We start from the raw sequence: 13,859 nt of genomic DNA on the forward strand, positions 1-13,859 counted from the left end.
ATTGCTAACGCGAGGACAGGCATAAGTTTTTACTCTGAATTCGCCGATAATAGCTTATTAAATTTGTTGTGTGTTGAGAGACCTTTTAAAAAAAACGATTTGCACAGTCCGCTCACCTGCACCTTAAAATATCATCTCACCTCGCTACTTAGCGAGATTTCATCGATCTGTGCCAATCACCAAGCGCCATCTTTGTTTGCGCTCTAGTGGTTGGGTGTATTTAAACAGGGGAATGCAAGCGCGCAGTCCCACGAACTGAGAAATTCAGCTAATGCTTTGAGACGCTGTCGTAGTACGCTCACCACTGATTGGGGGAATCACGAGGGTTGGAAGTATACTATACCGCTGATTGCTAACGCGAGGACAGGCATACGTTTTTACTCTGAATTCGCTGATAATAGCTTTTTAAATTTGTTGTGTGTTGAGAGACCTTTTTAAAAAAACAATTTGCACAGTCCGCTCACCTGCACCTTAAAATATCATCTCACCTCGCTACTTAGCGAGATTTCACCGATCTGTACCAATCACCAAGCGCCATCTTTGTTTGCGCTCTAGTGGTTGGGTGTATTTAAACAGGGGAATGCAAGCGTGCAGCGCGCGCGCGCGCAGCAGGCACGCCGTGGGCACGCCAGAGGCAAGCCCATCTGCGCCCGTCCGCACCCCGGTCGCGCTGAGCGCAATAAACGCTGCCCAAATCCCCACAGGCCGACTCTACTACTCCAGGGACGCCCTACTTAACATTGGCAAAGGGCAGCAGAGGGCTCATCCACAGGCTTTGCATTGTGGATTGATTAACAGCAGATCATTGATAAAACACCATCAGGAGATTAATGACCTACTGGAGGATTTAGATTTTGACCTGCTGTTCATCACAGAAACCTGGATCACCCCTGACTCCTTGGTGGAACTGGGCCTTGCGTGCCCAGCAGGTTATAAAATCCTTCAGAAGCCGCGCATGACGGGGAGAGGAGGAGGGGTAGGGATAATATTCAAAGAGAAGTGGAACTGTGTCCCTCTGCTGATTAACGATATAGCAGGGTATGAACTCCTGGGCTTCTCTATACAGGAGCCCAAGGGGAAAATGCTGTCAGGCATGGTTTGCTACATGCCTCCGGGCCTGGACTTTCAGCATCAGGCCCTACTGGACACTATTATTACCCTAGCATCATCACATTCCAGACTGTTGCTCCTAGGAGATTTCAAACTCTGGGACACGGGGAGTTTAGGAAACCACCTGAAGGCTTTGAACCAAACCTGTGGAAACTACGGGTTGCAGCAGCTCATTCAAAAACCTACTCACAAGGGAGGAAACATGCTTGACTTAGTCTTTGCTAAGAAGCCGGAAACAGAGGTACTTAGTATAGCTCCGCTGAACTGGACTGATCACTTTCTGATCCAGCTCAGGGTAAATCTGCCAAGAAACAAGTCGACGGGAAGGAATCCAACCAACAACAAAATCCAAACAACGTTTGAGTTCCTTGCTGGGGCACAGACGTTTGTGTGTGTCTGCACCCCAGCAAGGAGTCAAGCGCCGTTTACATATTTTTCTGAGGCTAAAACAACTTTAATTAGTATTTATATCTTTGCTCGTGCACAGGCTCACAACCTCTTACTTTCCAAATATTTCTCTCAAACAGAGAAGCATTGGGAGACAAAAGAGTTGTCTGAAACTGAATCAGGAAGAGGGGATTGGAAGAGGCAAGACTAGGAACAATCTCAATCCCTCCCCTTTCAATCTCCACTTCCTCATTTTTTTCTTGTGTTGATAAGGTGGTGGGGTAGGTGAGAGGGTAAAAGAGGCGGAGCTTCTTCTCTTGCCTTCTCTCCCAACACCCTCCCTCTCACAAACAGAAACAAGCATTAAAAATGCAATAGGTCTCGCCTTTCATTAAGTTAAAGCCATTTGCTTTGCTATACAATACCATTAGCAAAGCAAATGGCTTTAACTTAATCAATGGCGAGACCTATTGCATTTTCAATGCTTGTTAATCTTGCCGCGGGTTGCCCTCAGACTACTTTAGGATAACCTTGATTGTGTCAACTGGTCTTACACAGGAAAGGTTTGCTTGCAATATCACTTTTGTTCCAGAAAGGCCTGGATCACCCACTAATAATCATGACAAAAATAACAGTAACTTTTGAACAAAGAAAGGTGACTGAGAACATATGTGCGAAGTACAGTTGGGGATATTAGACAAACATAAAAGAGCTGGAAGTGCTTCACTCCGCAGTAAATTGGGCCAAGGTTCATTTCGAACTCCCTAGGTGTGGCGGGAAGAGCACACCAATGAATGACAGGAAATGACACCGTCATCAGCAAACAGCGGAAACTGCAGCATGTAACACTTCCTGCTCCATGTGCCCAACTGAGAAACATTAAATAATGTTCTAGATGAAAACTGGTAATGTAAGAAATTGAAAAAATATATAAAATGTAGGAAGTCCTAGATAGCAAGCAAGCGTGAACTCACGTTGTAACACATACTGTACCATAAGGTAGTATTGAGTTGTTGAGCCCATGGTTACTTCCGTTAAGATTGTCTAGCCCGGCTTTCTACGTCATTGAAAATTGCCTGAGGTGTGGGTATCACTGAATGTGCAGTTTTATATCACGCAAACTTGTCTTGAGGCAATTAAAGTGCTTTACTTGAGAATCAGATTGCATTGCACAAGGTCAAAATGATTTCGTTTATAAACAGGAAGTTATTAAGTGATTTGCCCATACTCACAGGATGCTCTGCTGGCGGCAGGGCTCGAGCGTGTTCCCCCAGTTCGAACGTCAGCAGCTTTGGCCATTAATTCACGTGGATTCCCTCACCTTGTTAGTTGGTGGACACATTGTAAGCTCTCCATGACCAGTTCAGATGCCCGCAGAAGCAGCGTCATCGCCCCTGCGTGACAGATTGTGGAGCTCCGTCTGGACACATCGCATGAGACACCGCGCAACAGTTTAGGACAACTGCATGGAATAGATTGCATGGCAGATGGCTTACAAAGCTTATGCCAGCTTGACAACCGTCCGTATCTCTGTGTGCACGAAAAAGTCTCTAATGATATATGTAGCCCCGTGAGTAGCATGCTAATGATGTTACCTATCCACAAAGCTCTCATCAGCAAGCAGAGGAAACTGCAGTATGTCACACTTCCTGCTCCATGTGCCCAACTGAGAAACATTAAAGAATGTTCTAGATGAAAACTGGTGATGTAAGAAATTGAAAAAATATATAAAATGCAGGAAGTCCTAGATAGCAAGCTAGCGTGAACTCACGTTGTAACATATACTGTAACATAAGGTAAAATTGAGTTGTTGAGCCCTTGGTTACTTCCGTTAAGATTGTCTAGCCCGGCTTTCTATGTCATTGAAAATAGCCTGAGGTGTGGGTATCACTGAATGTGCAGTTTTATATCACACAAACTTGTCTCGAGGCAATTAAAGTGCTTTACTTGAGAATCAGATTGCATTGCACAAGGTCAAAATGATTTCTTTTATAAACAAGAAGTTATTAAGTGATTTGCCCATACTCACAGGATGCTCTGCTGGCGCCGGGACACGAGCGTGTTCCCCCAGTTCTAACGTCAGCAGCTTTGGCCATTAATTCACGTGGATTCCCTCACCTTGTTAGTTGGTGAACACATTGTAAGCTCTCCATGACCAGTTCAGATGCCTGCAGAAGCAGCATCATCGCCCCTGCGTGACAGATTGTAGAGCTCCTTCCGGACACATCGCATATGACACCGTGCGACAGTTTAGGACAACTGTATGGAATAGATTGCATGGCAGATGGCTTACAAAGCTTGTGCCAGCTTGACAACCGTCCGTATCTCTTTGTGCATGACAAAGTCTCTAATGATATATGTAGTCCCGTGAGTAGCATGCTAATGATGTTACCTATCCACAAAGCTCTTTAGTGCCTCGCCATTAGTAACAAGCGCGGGCGCCTCGCGCTAAAAGTAAATAAAAAACAAGCTGCGAGACGCGCTCTGTGGTGGGGGAGGTGAAGGGGCATTGAAGCAAGGCGCGCGCACTTGGCCGAGCGAGAGGAAAGCCAGATGGCGCCTCTGTTTGTGCCTGTGCACGTAACTGCACACTGTATGCCACACAAAGCTGTGGTCGGACTTTTAAAACTCCACTCCTAAATGTCTCGCTAGCGCAGCACATGCGCTGGCTCAGGCGAGACCTAAAAAGTGGCTGAAGTTGGTGGGCAGGGCGTGGGAGAGCTGAGGGTAGGGATAGTTGCCCATAGCCCCTCCCATAACCCTGCCCTACAGTTCGATCCTTGGATGGACCTTTAAGGGACTAGGTAATCCCTTTCAAGCCCATCGAATATGTGTGCCATCACTGGTGACGTCACAATCATATTAATGAGACGGCCAAGAAATGGCTATTTCATTAGGGAATTTGCCGGTGACCAAAATAATCTGCCACTGTCAAATTCCTTCTCCAGATACCCAGGGCCAAGTGGAGTTTGTTTAAAAAAAAAAAAGTGCGAGACACAAGGGGGGGCCTTGGCTGCCTTTGACATATGTGTGCATTCTAAGGGTGTCCTACAGACATTCTGAATATGCTCAGTAGGGCAGTGAAATGGATATTGCTACAGCTCTTTGCATTTTTGGATTTATTTTCCTAACTTGGACAATATAATTACAGTCCTACTAGTTTCAGAGTGAAAAGTACTGTTTCCTTATAGCAAGGGCTGGTTGAAGATGCCCTGTTTACCTTTAAGCAATACACTTTGAAAGAAATATTATCTCCAGGGTACGTTAAAAGGATATTACAAGGGAAAGAAACAATATTAATTGCACAGTTTTGCCTTTATCACTCTTAATGTTGACATTTTCATTCTTATTGATGTTCCAATCCTTGTTGCCCTTCCCACTCATGGCTGCCTGTTGTAGTCTGAATAAAGAGTGTCTGCATTCTTCTTGCAGGGAGAGTACTCGGGCTTCGTCTATAGCTATGCTGTGCAGGAGCCCTTGTCCATCGAGCACAAGACGGCGGGCTACCTACCCAGCCTCTTCTGGGGGTTCATCACCCTGGGGCGGCTGGTCTCCATCCCAGCCTCTTGCGTGCTGCGCCCGGGCATCATGGTCTTCATAAACCTGGTAAGGCTGGCCAAGGTCAGATCTTCTATCCTGTGGTCACAGGTGAACAGACAAGGGGGAGATTTGGAGAATCCCTGCTAGGCAGGACAAGCAGTCTGTCTCCTCACAGACACCAACACATTTCTTGACAGTCGGTCCACTTCTGGCAATGGCTTTCAACATGGCAGGGCCTCAATTAAGACATCAGCATGAAATCTCTGAGCAGCTGTTGTAATTAGAATACTGCCAAAGCATCTTACATCATGTATTTTATTTTTGTTAATGTATTGCTTTGAGCTTTCTGCGCTTTTGTGAGAGGTGAGCGAGGGAGTGAGCAATGGAGTGAGTGTGTTACTTCTTTTACAAAGTTTTCTATAAAGGCTTCAGTTATGAAGTGTTCCACACTTTGTGAGGCGTTTCTCTTGTTTGATGTGAGGAGATTAGTGTGAAGGGTCTAGTCAATATTATGAATGTCTTATGTTTGCACCCAAAAGCACACTTGAAAAGAAAGACCTAGCTCAGTGAAAGAGAGTCTTGGTAACTGGCAGATCTGTTCAGAGGATCTCAGACACCTCCTGTGTCAGAGAGCATCTCTGGGTTCAATGGACGTCAATTCATGCCCTTTATCACCTTAGATCCCAGAGCCACCTCACCACGACCCTCTGAGTGACTGACAGCTGCGCAAGAGATCCACATAAGGATCTTTATATCAAGCATTATTAGTTGCTCCCACTGCATCAACACCACAAAGCATGCAGTTTCTTGGAAAATCCATAACAGCATGCAAGTGTTTATCATAAATGCATTCTATAAAAGGAACAAAGGCCAATCCAAGGCAGACATTCATATGTCTTATTTACACACAGATGATCTAGGAAAATGAAACGATTTTAATGTTTGTTTAAGCATCTTTTTCCAGATAGCCAGTTACAAGGCAAAAAATCGTTTATAACATTAACCAACCTATAGTAACTTTCTCATAACTCGTTAAAATCGCTATCGCTATTGAGTAGTAGCAGTTTTCATGTGTGTTAGTCAATAAATCCCAATAATTTTACTAAACGGATAAAAGGAATTAATTAACACTGAACTCAGTCTCAGCGAATTGTTAAACTGTTTTTATAACTTGTAGCTTAAAAAATGAACAAAAATGTGTGATCTATCAGTTTCATGCCTTTTCCTAGTGGTGTGAATCTCAAGATTTAACATTTCAGATGTGCATGTCGTGGAAAAAGCTATGTTAAAAATGAATGTTGATCCATGCAAAGTATTTAATAAAGCGGTGATTGTGGACTCGTAGGATTACACGGGTTGTATGTTCAATAGCTACCCTCGGCAGAACATACTTCAATACTGATGCAGGTACTTAATGTAGGCACAACCACTGAAACAGAGCTTGAGAATTTAGTAGAACAATTGACATAAAAGTGCCAGTGGAACTTATCGCAACCCAATCTCAGTGAGAAGGAACACTGAAGCACATGAATTATTTGGGCCCTACGGGGGGGGGCAGCACAGACCACAGGCTAGCTTGTTGATGTGAAAAAGGCCGCTTTATTGGAAACAGCTGCACCTTACATAAAATCATCCCTTGGCCTGTGCCGTACAAAACTAATCCTCACAAAATATAGCCTTCCTATCTGACCCCCCCACCCCCTCCCCTAAAAATGTTTCCCCCCTGCAACAATCATAACACAACTTACAATTCCTAACTTGCCTACCCTACCTAACTAGGTAACTTCGTATGTCCTACCCCACCGTAAACATAACTCAGTATATGTCCCCCATGACCTAGGAAAAACGCCACTCGAAAGTCGGAACTGCCGGCTTTTGACCCCCCCTTTAGGCCTCCTGACGTCTCGGGTACCTGCACACACCCATTGCCCTGTCCAATGCCTCCTTCAACTGAATTATATATATGCCCAATCCCATACCGAGACAAATGCACCCCGTCCTCTCTAGAGAAGTACACTGCCGCATAGCGTAGCTCCGGGTGTTCCATCCTGCCTATCCCCTCCCTGTCACAAAAAACCCGCATGTCCCTATTAATCTTCCGGCGCGCCCTATCTATGGCCGCCGGGCGCGCAGCCCCCCTCCAGATTCTCCGCGGGATGAATTCTGACCAAATTACGTAGCAACCTGACCACTGTGACCGAATCTCCAGCAGATCCCTTTTTATCTACGCCAGGCCCTTGCACTGCACCAAATCATTCTCCCCTAAATGCACTACCAGAACATCAGGACACACTCCCCCCTTGACAAACCTGTTCAATACCGGAAAAAGTTCATGCCATCTCATACCCCCTTGCCCCTGCCACTGACATCGAAACAACCTAGAATCCAACTCTAAATTCAGGTTCCTGCTCTTGTCCCATTCATATCGCTCCGCTCGCTTGATGAAAGAGTGGCCCAGGATGAGGATGGACAACCCGGCCACGTCCGGCCCGGCCACCGCACCAGGAAAGAGACACATGTCAGCACAAAGGGAGTACCCCGCCTACTCTTCTCCCCCCCCTGCAACCTGCGGCCGAACGTATGTCTGGTAACAGTCCGACTTCCACCTCCCCAGACGAATAATGTCCTTCCTTCCCCACCCTTGACGAGCCGCATCGGTTGCCGCCCCGATCCGAAAGGAATGTGTTCCGAACAATTTCGGCTCCCCCCCATGCCGAGCAGGGCGTGCCGCAGGACCCACAGCATCTGAGCCGCCGTCACCCGTTCCCCCGCGACCCGGCGAAAGATTTCACCCTCCACAGACCGCAAACGCGATGCCAAACGCCACCCCCACACCGCCGGGCAGATGTCCTGCCTCCCACGCGGGCCCCAGAAACACCCAGGTCCCCTCACACCACAGATCCGTCTTCGAGCGCAGTTCCACAGCCTCCCAGCACACCCCAGACTTCCCTAGGTGCCCCACCAGCTCGGACACCCTGAACGACCCAAAATACATCCACGACATAAGGGTGGAGAACAAAAGAATCTCCTCCCGATTATGGCAGAAAGCAGGCAGGCGCCGAAGCACCCCTCGTAGCATGTTCCCTGTAATAGGCCGACGCTGCCGAGCCATGGCCCCCCATTCCCGCACCCAACCCTCCAGTAAGCGTGCACCCAGCTCCCCCGCCGACGGCGCATAGCCCCACCACAACTTCCCCATGAACGCTATGGCCGACAGCTTTCCCGCAATTGTCGCTTTAGACAAGCCCTTGTCCATCAATGCCAACATGAACCGCACCACCTGCTCACACCGAGCCCCCGGATCCCCCTGCCACCCCGCCCCACTGTCCACAAACTCCCGCCACGCCTGCTCGTATGCCCTCCACGTCGACCTGGCCACCGACCCTCTTACCAATTGTACGACCCTTTCTCTCCTACCGACCACATCCCCTCTGGCACTGGCGTCTTGCAGTCGTCCGCTTCCGTGGCTAGCCCATGGAACCTCTGCCACTGTGAACGAGACAAAGCATCCGCAATGTCATTGTCCACCCCCGGCACATGCCGTGCCTGAAACAAAATATCATGCTCCAAACAACGCAGCACAAACACCCGCAACAACTTGAGCACCCCACGTCCTCGGTCCGTGGATAAGACGCCAGCAGGGGTTCCAACCGCTCCAGTCTAACCGGTGTACGAGCCCTTTGCCACAGTCCCTTGTCCCCCCGACCTCCCCTACCAGCCGCCTGCTAGCCCCCCTGAGCGGGCTGCTGCCCTTGGCTGCCTCCCGTCCCCCAGCATTGCACCACCGGGTGACGTTTCCCACATTTCGAGCATTCATGCCTGAACTTGCAATATTGTCGCGTACAAAGACCCTTGTTGAAGTCCCAGCATGCCCCCACCGGGGTCCCGCCGGTACTGTCGCCTTGCCCCACCCCCCCTGGGTGGGGCGGCTGGGAAAGGGGCGGGGCGCCAAGGGCAATCCACTCGCTGTGTAGACTGTCTTGCCAAACTTGGCCCCCCCCATGGTCTGCTGGTACAGATCCGAATCGATCTCCCCCCATTTCGCCTCCGGATCCCAGGCCAATCGTGCCCGAAACTCCTCATCGTAATGTGACCAAGCGTAACCTCCATAGGTAACTTGTGCCCTCCGGACTACATCCATGTACTTAAAAAGGGCAACGGACCGTTCCAGATATTTTTCGCAGTAAACACTGGCGAAAATCAAAAACCCCGCGGACCAGTTCTCTATATTCATGGGCACTCTTGGCCGCTTGGCCAATTCCTGTTCCTCCTCTTTGGACCCTTCCTTCGCCGTCAGCTCCCTATGCAAGTGCTTCAGGATGTCTACGTAGTCCCCTTTCCAAATCTTTTCCTTAGTGGCCAATGACAAATGCGCCCCCAAGGGTTTCGTAATGCCCATATAAGGCAGCTTACGCACCGGCAGCTCATGGCTCTCCTTCCCCTCCTTACCACCCTTCCCCTTTTCCCCCTCCTTGTCTGGAGTCATGGAGCCCCCCGCCGGGACCGCACCGTCCGTCCCCACCCCCGCGTCGCACACGTACGTGCCCTTGTTCAGACGCACCCCCCACCACTCCCCGCCCCGCCTCCGTCACAATCGCAACCGTGCGCCTGTTCCCCCTGGAAACCCTCCCTGCCCCGTTCTCTGCCTTACCTGGCATCAAGGTCGGCGTCCGCACCGGATCCCGCCGCCTCACCAGTGGAATAGGGGGGGCTGTCACTCTCGCCGCTTTGCTCTGCCGGGGCGCCTCCTGCAATGTACTAGACAAGGCATTACTCCTCTCTCCTCCCCCCCGCTCATCTCCCCGCTCCCGGATTTCCCCCTCCTCTTCACTCTCCTCCTCATAATCCAGTGACTCTCTCCCATCCTTGTCATCCACCCCGCGGTCCTGCCACAGGCCGCCCTCCAAGGGCTCCAGCCTGCTCAGACCAGCCCGCTCTCTACACGTTAGCAGCAGCTCACTAAGGTCCACACTCTCTCTCCGCCACTTGGCATGCCGCTCTTCCGGGTCCCGATCTAAACAGACGGACCGCTGCCCCCGTCCCCCAGAGGCCGCATCTACCCATTGGGGTGGGGCTGGCGGGGACCTACCGCCCCGCCTTTCTCGCGCCACCGCTGCCAGGTCCCTCGCTGGAGCGCGACCGCCCGCATGGAGCAGAGCCGGCCCATCCTCTCGGCGGATTGGAGCCGTATGCAGCTCTCCAGAGCACCTCGCCAGCCTGTCCTGTGGAAACAAATAAGTGAAGTCCAACATGCCGGGGTTAAAATGGCCCGCCCCCCACCCTCCCGCAGCTCCCCACGCGCCCCTGCCCCTCCCGACCCACGATGAATGACCCCCCCACCGCGCCGGGGATGACCGCCAGGCCCCCACTTCCCACCCCCCGCCACCCACCCCGCACCCTCCTCCACCTCACTCCACTCCAGTGCCTCCAGTTCCCGCCGTACCGCCCCGCCCCCCCCCGCTCTGCACCCAAACCCCCTCCCCACCCCCGCCCCCCCTGGTACTCCCCAAGCCAGTCCCCCGCGCATCCCCCCAGGTCCCTCCCCCCCGCTGCCCCGCCGGCCCTCCCGCGTGCCCCCTCTGCGACCACCCTCCCCTGCGGCTCCCCACCCCCCACCCGTTCACCACCAACATCCACCCCCCCGGCCCCCCCCTGTCCTGCTCCTCTCCCCGTCCCAAGCTCCGCGTCCCTGCCATCCGCGCACCCCCTTCCTGCCCGCCAGATGCCCCCCCGCCGCCCACCTCCCCCTCCTCCGAGCTCTCTATCAATAAAGGAGAGGCCCCACCCCCACTCCCCCCAGCTGTCCAACCCCCCTCCCTCCCGGGCACCCTCCCCCCCTGTGTGTCCCACCTCTGCAGCCAGTGCCTGCCCCCCACGCACGCCGACAACCTCCCCCCACCCCAACAAACTGCAGCACGGGCCGCTGTGCCCCCCCCCGCTGCCCCCCCGCTTCCGCCACACCGGTACCGCCGCCGCCCCCCTGCGGCCACGCCCCCCCACCACCACCAGCTGCCGTGCACGCGGCGGGTCGCATGCGATGATCGCCGCGGCGACTCTGCTCGCCGCGCGCCTTTGAGGCCTCACCTTAGCGTCGGGCCGCCACAGATCCGTGCGGCCCGCTTCAGCGAGGAGGCGGATGGCCTCCACCACCCTCGGATCGTCGATCCGCGCCATCGCCGGTTTTCACTGCCCCCAGAAGAAGATATCCCCAACCACAAAGTGCACTTCACTGGAGCACGGTCACACTGGAAGAAATACTGCCCAAATGCGAAGGGAATCGTTAAAAAATTCCTTCGATACGGATTTGAACCCGCGACCTAAGGATACCTGCCGATCACTCTACAGTCCCTCGGAAGCCCGCAAATGCCACCTGCAACCTTCTACACCCCCCACAAAGATCACAAAGCTAACACCAACCACCCCAGCCGGCCGTTGTTTCACGATCCACCAAATGGTGGGTCGCCACACAAAATGGCCGGCTATAAACCCCACCAGCCCAAAAGGAGCCCAAGGAGCCCAACAAGCCCAAGAAGCCCAAGACCCGGAAGTCCGCCCCCGTGCTCTGGATGCCCCCCACTGGCCCAAAACCCCCCGGGAGGGCGAGCCTCCCGCTGGTCGGCCGCCCCCCCAAAGCCCTAGAGTACAGAAGACCTGCACTTAGCAGGTTGTGTGCTGCTTAACGGTACACACTCAGTGCAACAATCCACAGAAAACAGTAGTCTTTAGTGGTTTTCAAAACTCATGGTGGTTTGGTTGTGCTGTAGCTCCCTTTTGCATAACGTTTGCAAGCCTTCAAACAAAACTGGAGATCGCTCATTCTCCTACATTGCACCCAAGACATGGAAAGGCCAATCTCGACACATCAGAGCCTCATCCTTACTTCTTGAGTTCCACAAAAAAGCTGAAGACTAGACTCTTCCTATAAGCACCTTGGGGACCACAAACCTACACACCTGTTCAAGTGCCTGCATACCCTCTCTGGTGATAAGTGCGCTCTACAAATCAATATAACATAACATAACTGTGTGAGAGAATAAGTGATTATAGTTCACCATTTGGCAGCTGGAGCTGAGATGGTAGGGTGGCATAAGCGCCTAGCCACTTTCCATGTATCTTAAGAAAGTGTGTTAAATCAGAACGAGGACAGAAGAGCTAATTATTATAAGAGGTCCTACTCCTGTGCTTCTCTGAGTGCTCATGTAAATCACGGAAAGGAGATCGATCCTCAATGGAGCCGATGCACTCGAGGTTGCTATCTGGCCAGGAATCACTTCACTAGGAGTTCTGTATTTCAGATCATAATGCCCTCACACACCTGTTAGGGTGTCATGCTTCATCATAGGGTGCTCCTCGTCAGACCAGCGCTGCAATGTCTGACGGGCCTGGTGGCTTCTTTGGCGGAGTTCTTCAGATCTGAGGGCGCCATGTGGTGGGTGCATATGGGCTAAAAATGCTGACTAGTGATGTGTGCAAGGTGGCTTAAAATAGGCACCGGACCCCGGAACAAAGTATATTACCGAAGTTGAGCAGCGCCCAGTGTGAGGCAGTGGTTGTGCTGTCCAGCGTGACCTTAACCAATGTGACTCTCACTTCTGCTGTGATTATTGGATCGGTGCATTGTGTGGCAAGTGGGGGATGGTACCTTTTTTGAGGATTTTCAGTTTCATAGTCCTGAACCGATCCGCATCATATGTTATAGTCGCTGTTGTATTTTGTTATCTGTTAGTTCCTTGTTGATTAGCCTATATAAATGTGAGGTAACAGAATGTTCATGAGTGCATGGTTTGTATGAGTGGTCAGTTGGAATGAGTGGGGCTGAGCAGCAGGATGCTGCACCCGGTGGGGCAATACCTACCATCCTACTTGTAACTGAATAAACCTATCTATATAATCTACACTAGTGGACTGGTTAACTACAAGGGCCTTACTTCGTTTACAAAAGTCGCGTGCAGTGGTGGTGTTGATGCACGAGTCTCCAACGCACACCAAGTCTGAAGCATCTATCCTCACAAGTTTCCTGCGTGCGTTGAGCCTGAAGAGCGATATCCTTGGGATTACGTTCTACGAGACACATGGTGGCATCGTCACGCAATGTGGGAGCAACGTTTTTGGTTTGGGCTGCAAGTATGGCGGATCTATGTTGATTCGCAATCCGTATTATAAGTACAGTTCTGGTACACATACCACTGCAAGATGTGGGCAGATTACTTAACAGATCTACGGTGATTTGCACACCATATCTTGAGAGAATTTAATTGTACTGAGGTAAATTTTATCCAGGTGATTCGCACACCTGCAAGAGGTTGGTGCAGATTGTCAGCTTTCAGCGAGATCATTCAATTGGACGTATCTGTTTGCTCCACATGACTGCAGTGTATTGTGCGCACAGGGTATTCAAGTTACTTGCACTATACCAGGTATATTTAGGTGTGGATTGCTAGTTCATCTGCGATTTGCATGCCTTTTATTTTGGGTGTATTAAAGTGAGGATTGTGAATATCTTCAGTGTTTTCTACACCTTCTGTAACATTTCAGTGCAGATTTGTGTTAGTGCACACTTTTGGTACACAACTATGGCTACTATTCAACCTCCATCATTTTTCTTCTCAAAACTAAGGGATCCTCCGATACAGTGGGAGTTATGCCTTAACTTACTAGGAGCTTACCTGGAGGTTTTAGAAGAGGAAACATGTACGCCAGAGAGATGTTTATCCCTGTTGAAGCATAGACTGGGAGTCATTGGTTGAATTGAATTAAAAAATGTGTCACAACTAGAGAATCCTGGTGATGCTGATGTGTATCAAATTACCCAAAAACAATTA

The 13,859-nt window shown here is 50.9% G+C and overlaps 1 protein-coding gene across 1 annotated transcript in view; it reads left to right on the forward strand.

Annotated features, from left to right (window-relative positions):
* The window catches only part of LOC146869596 (solute carrier family 60 member 1-like), a 214,227-nt gene that overhangs the window by 164,315 nt on the left and 36,053 nt on the right, over window positions 1-13,859 (forward strand). Inside the window, exon 6 of the mRNA XM_085607871.1 lies at window positions 4,930-5,103. Within this exon, the coding sequence (XP_085463997.1) occupies window positions 4,930-5,103 (174 nt within the window). The remainder of the gene's footprint in view (window positions 1-4,929; window positions 5,104-13,859) is intronic.

The sequence above is a fragment of the Triturus cristatus genome, chromosome 1_1 (genome assembly GCF_964204655.1).
Source record: "Triturus cristatus chromosome 1_1, aTriCri1.1, whole genome shotgun sequence".
Lineage (NCBI taxonomy): Eukaryota > Metazoa > Chordata > Amphibia > Caudata > Salamandridae > Triturus > Triturus cristatus.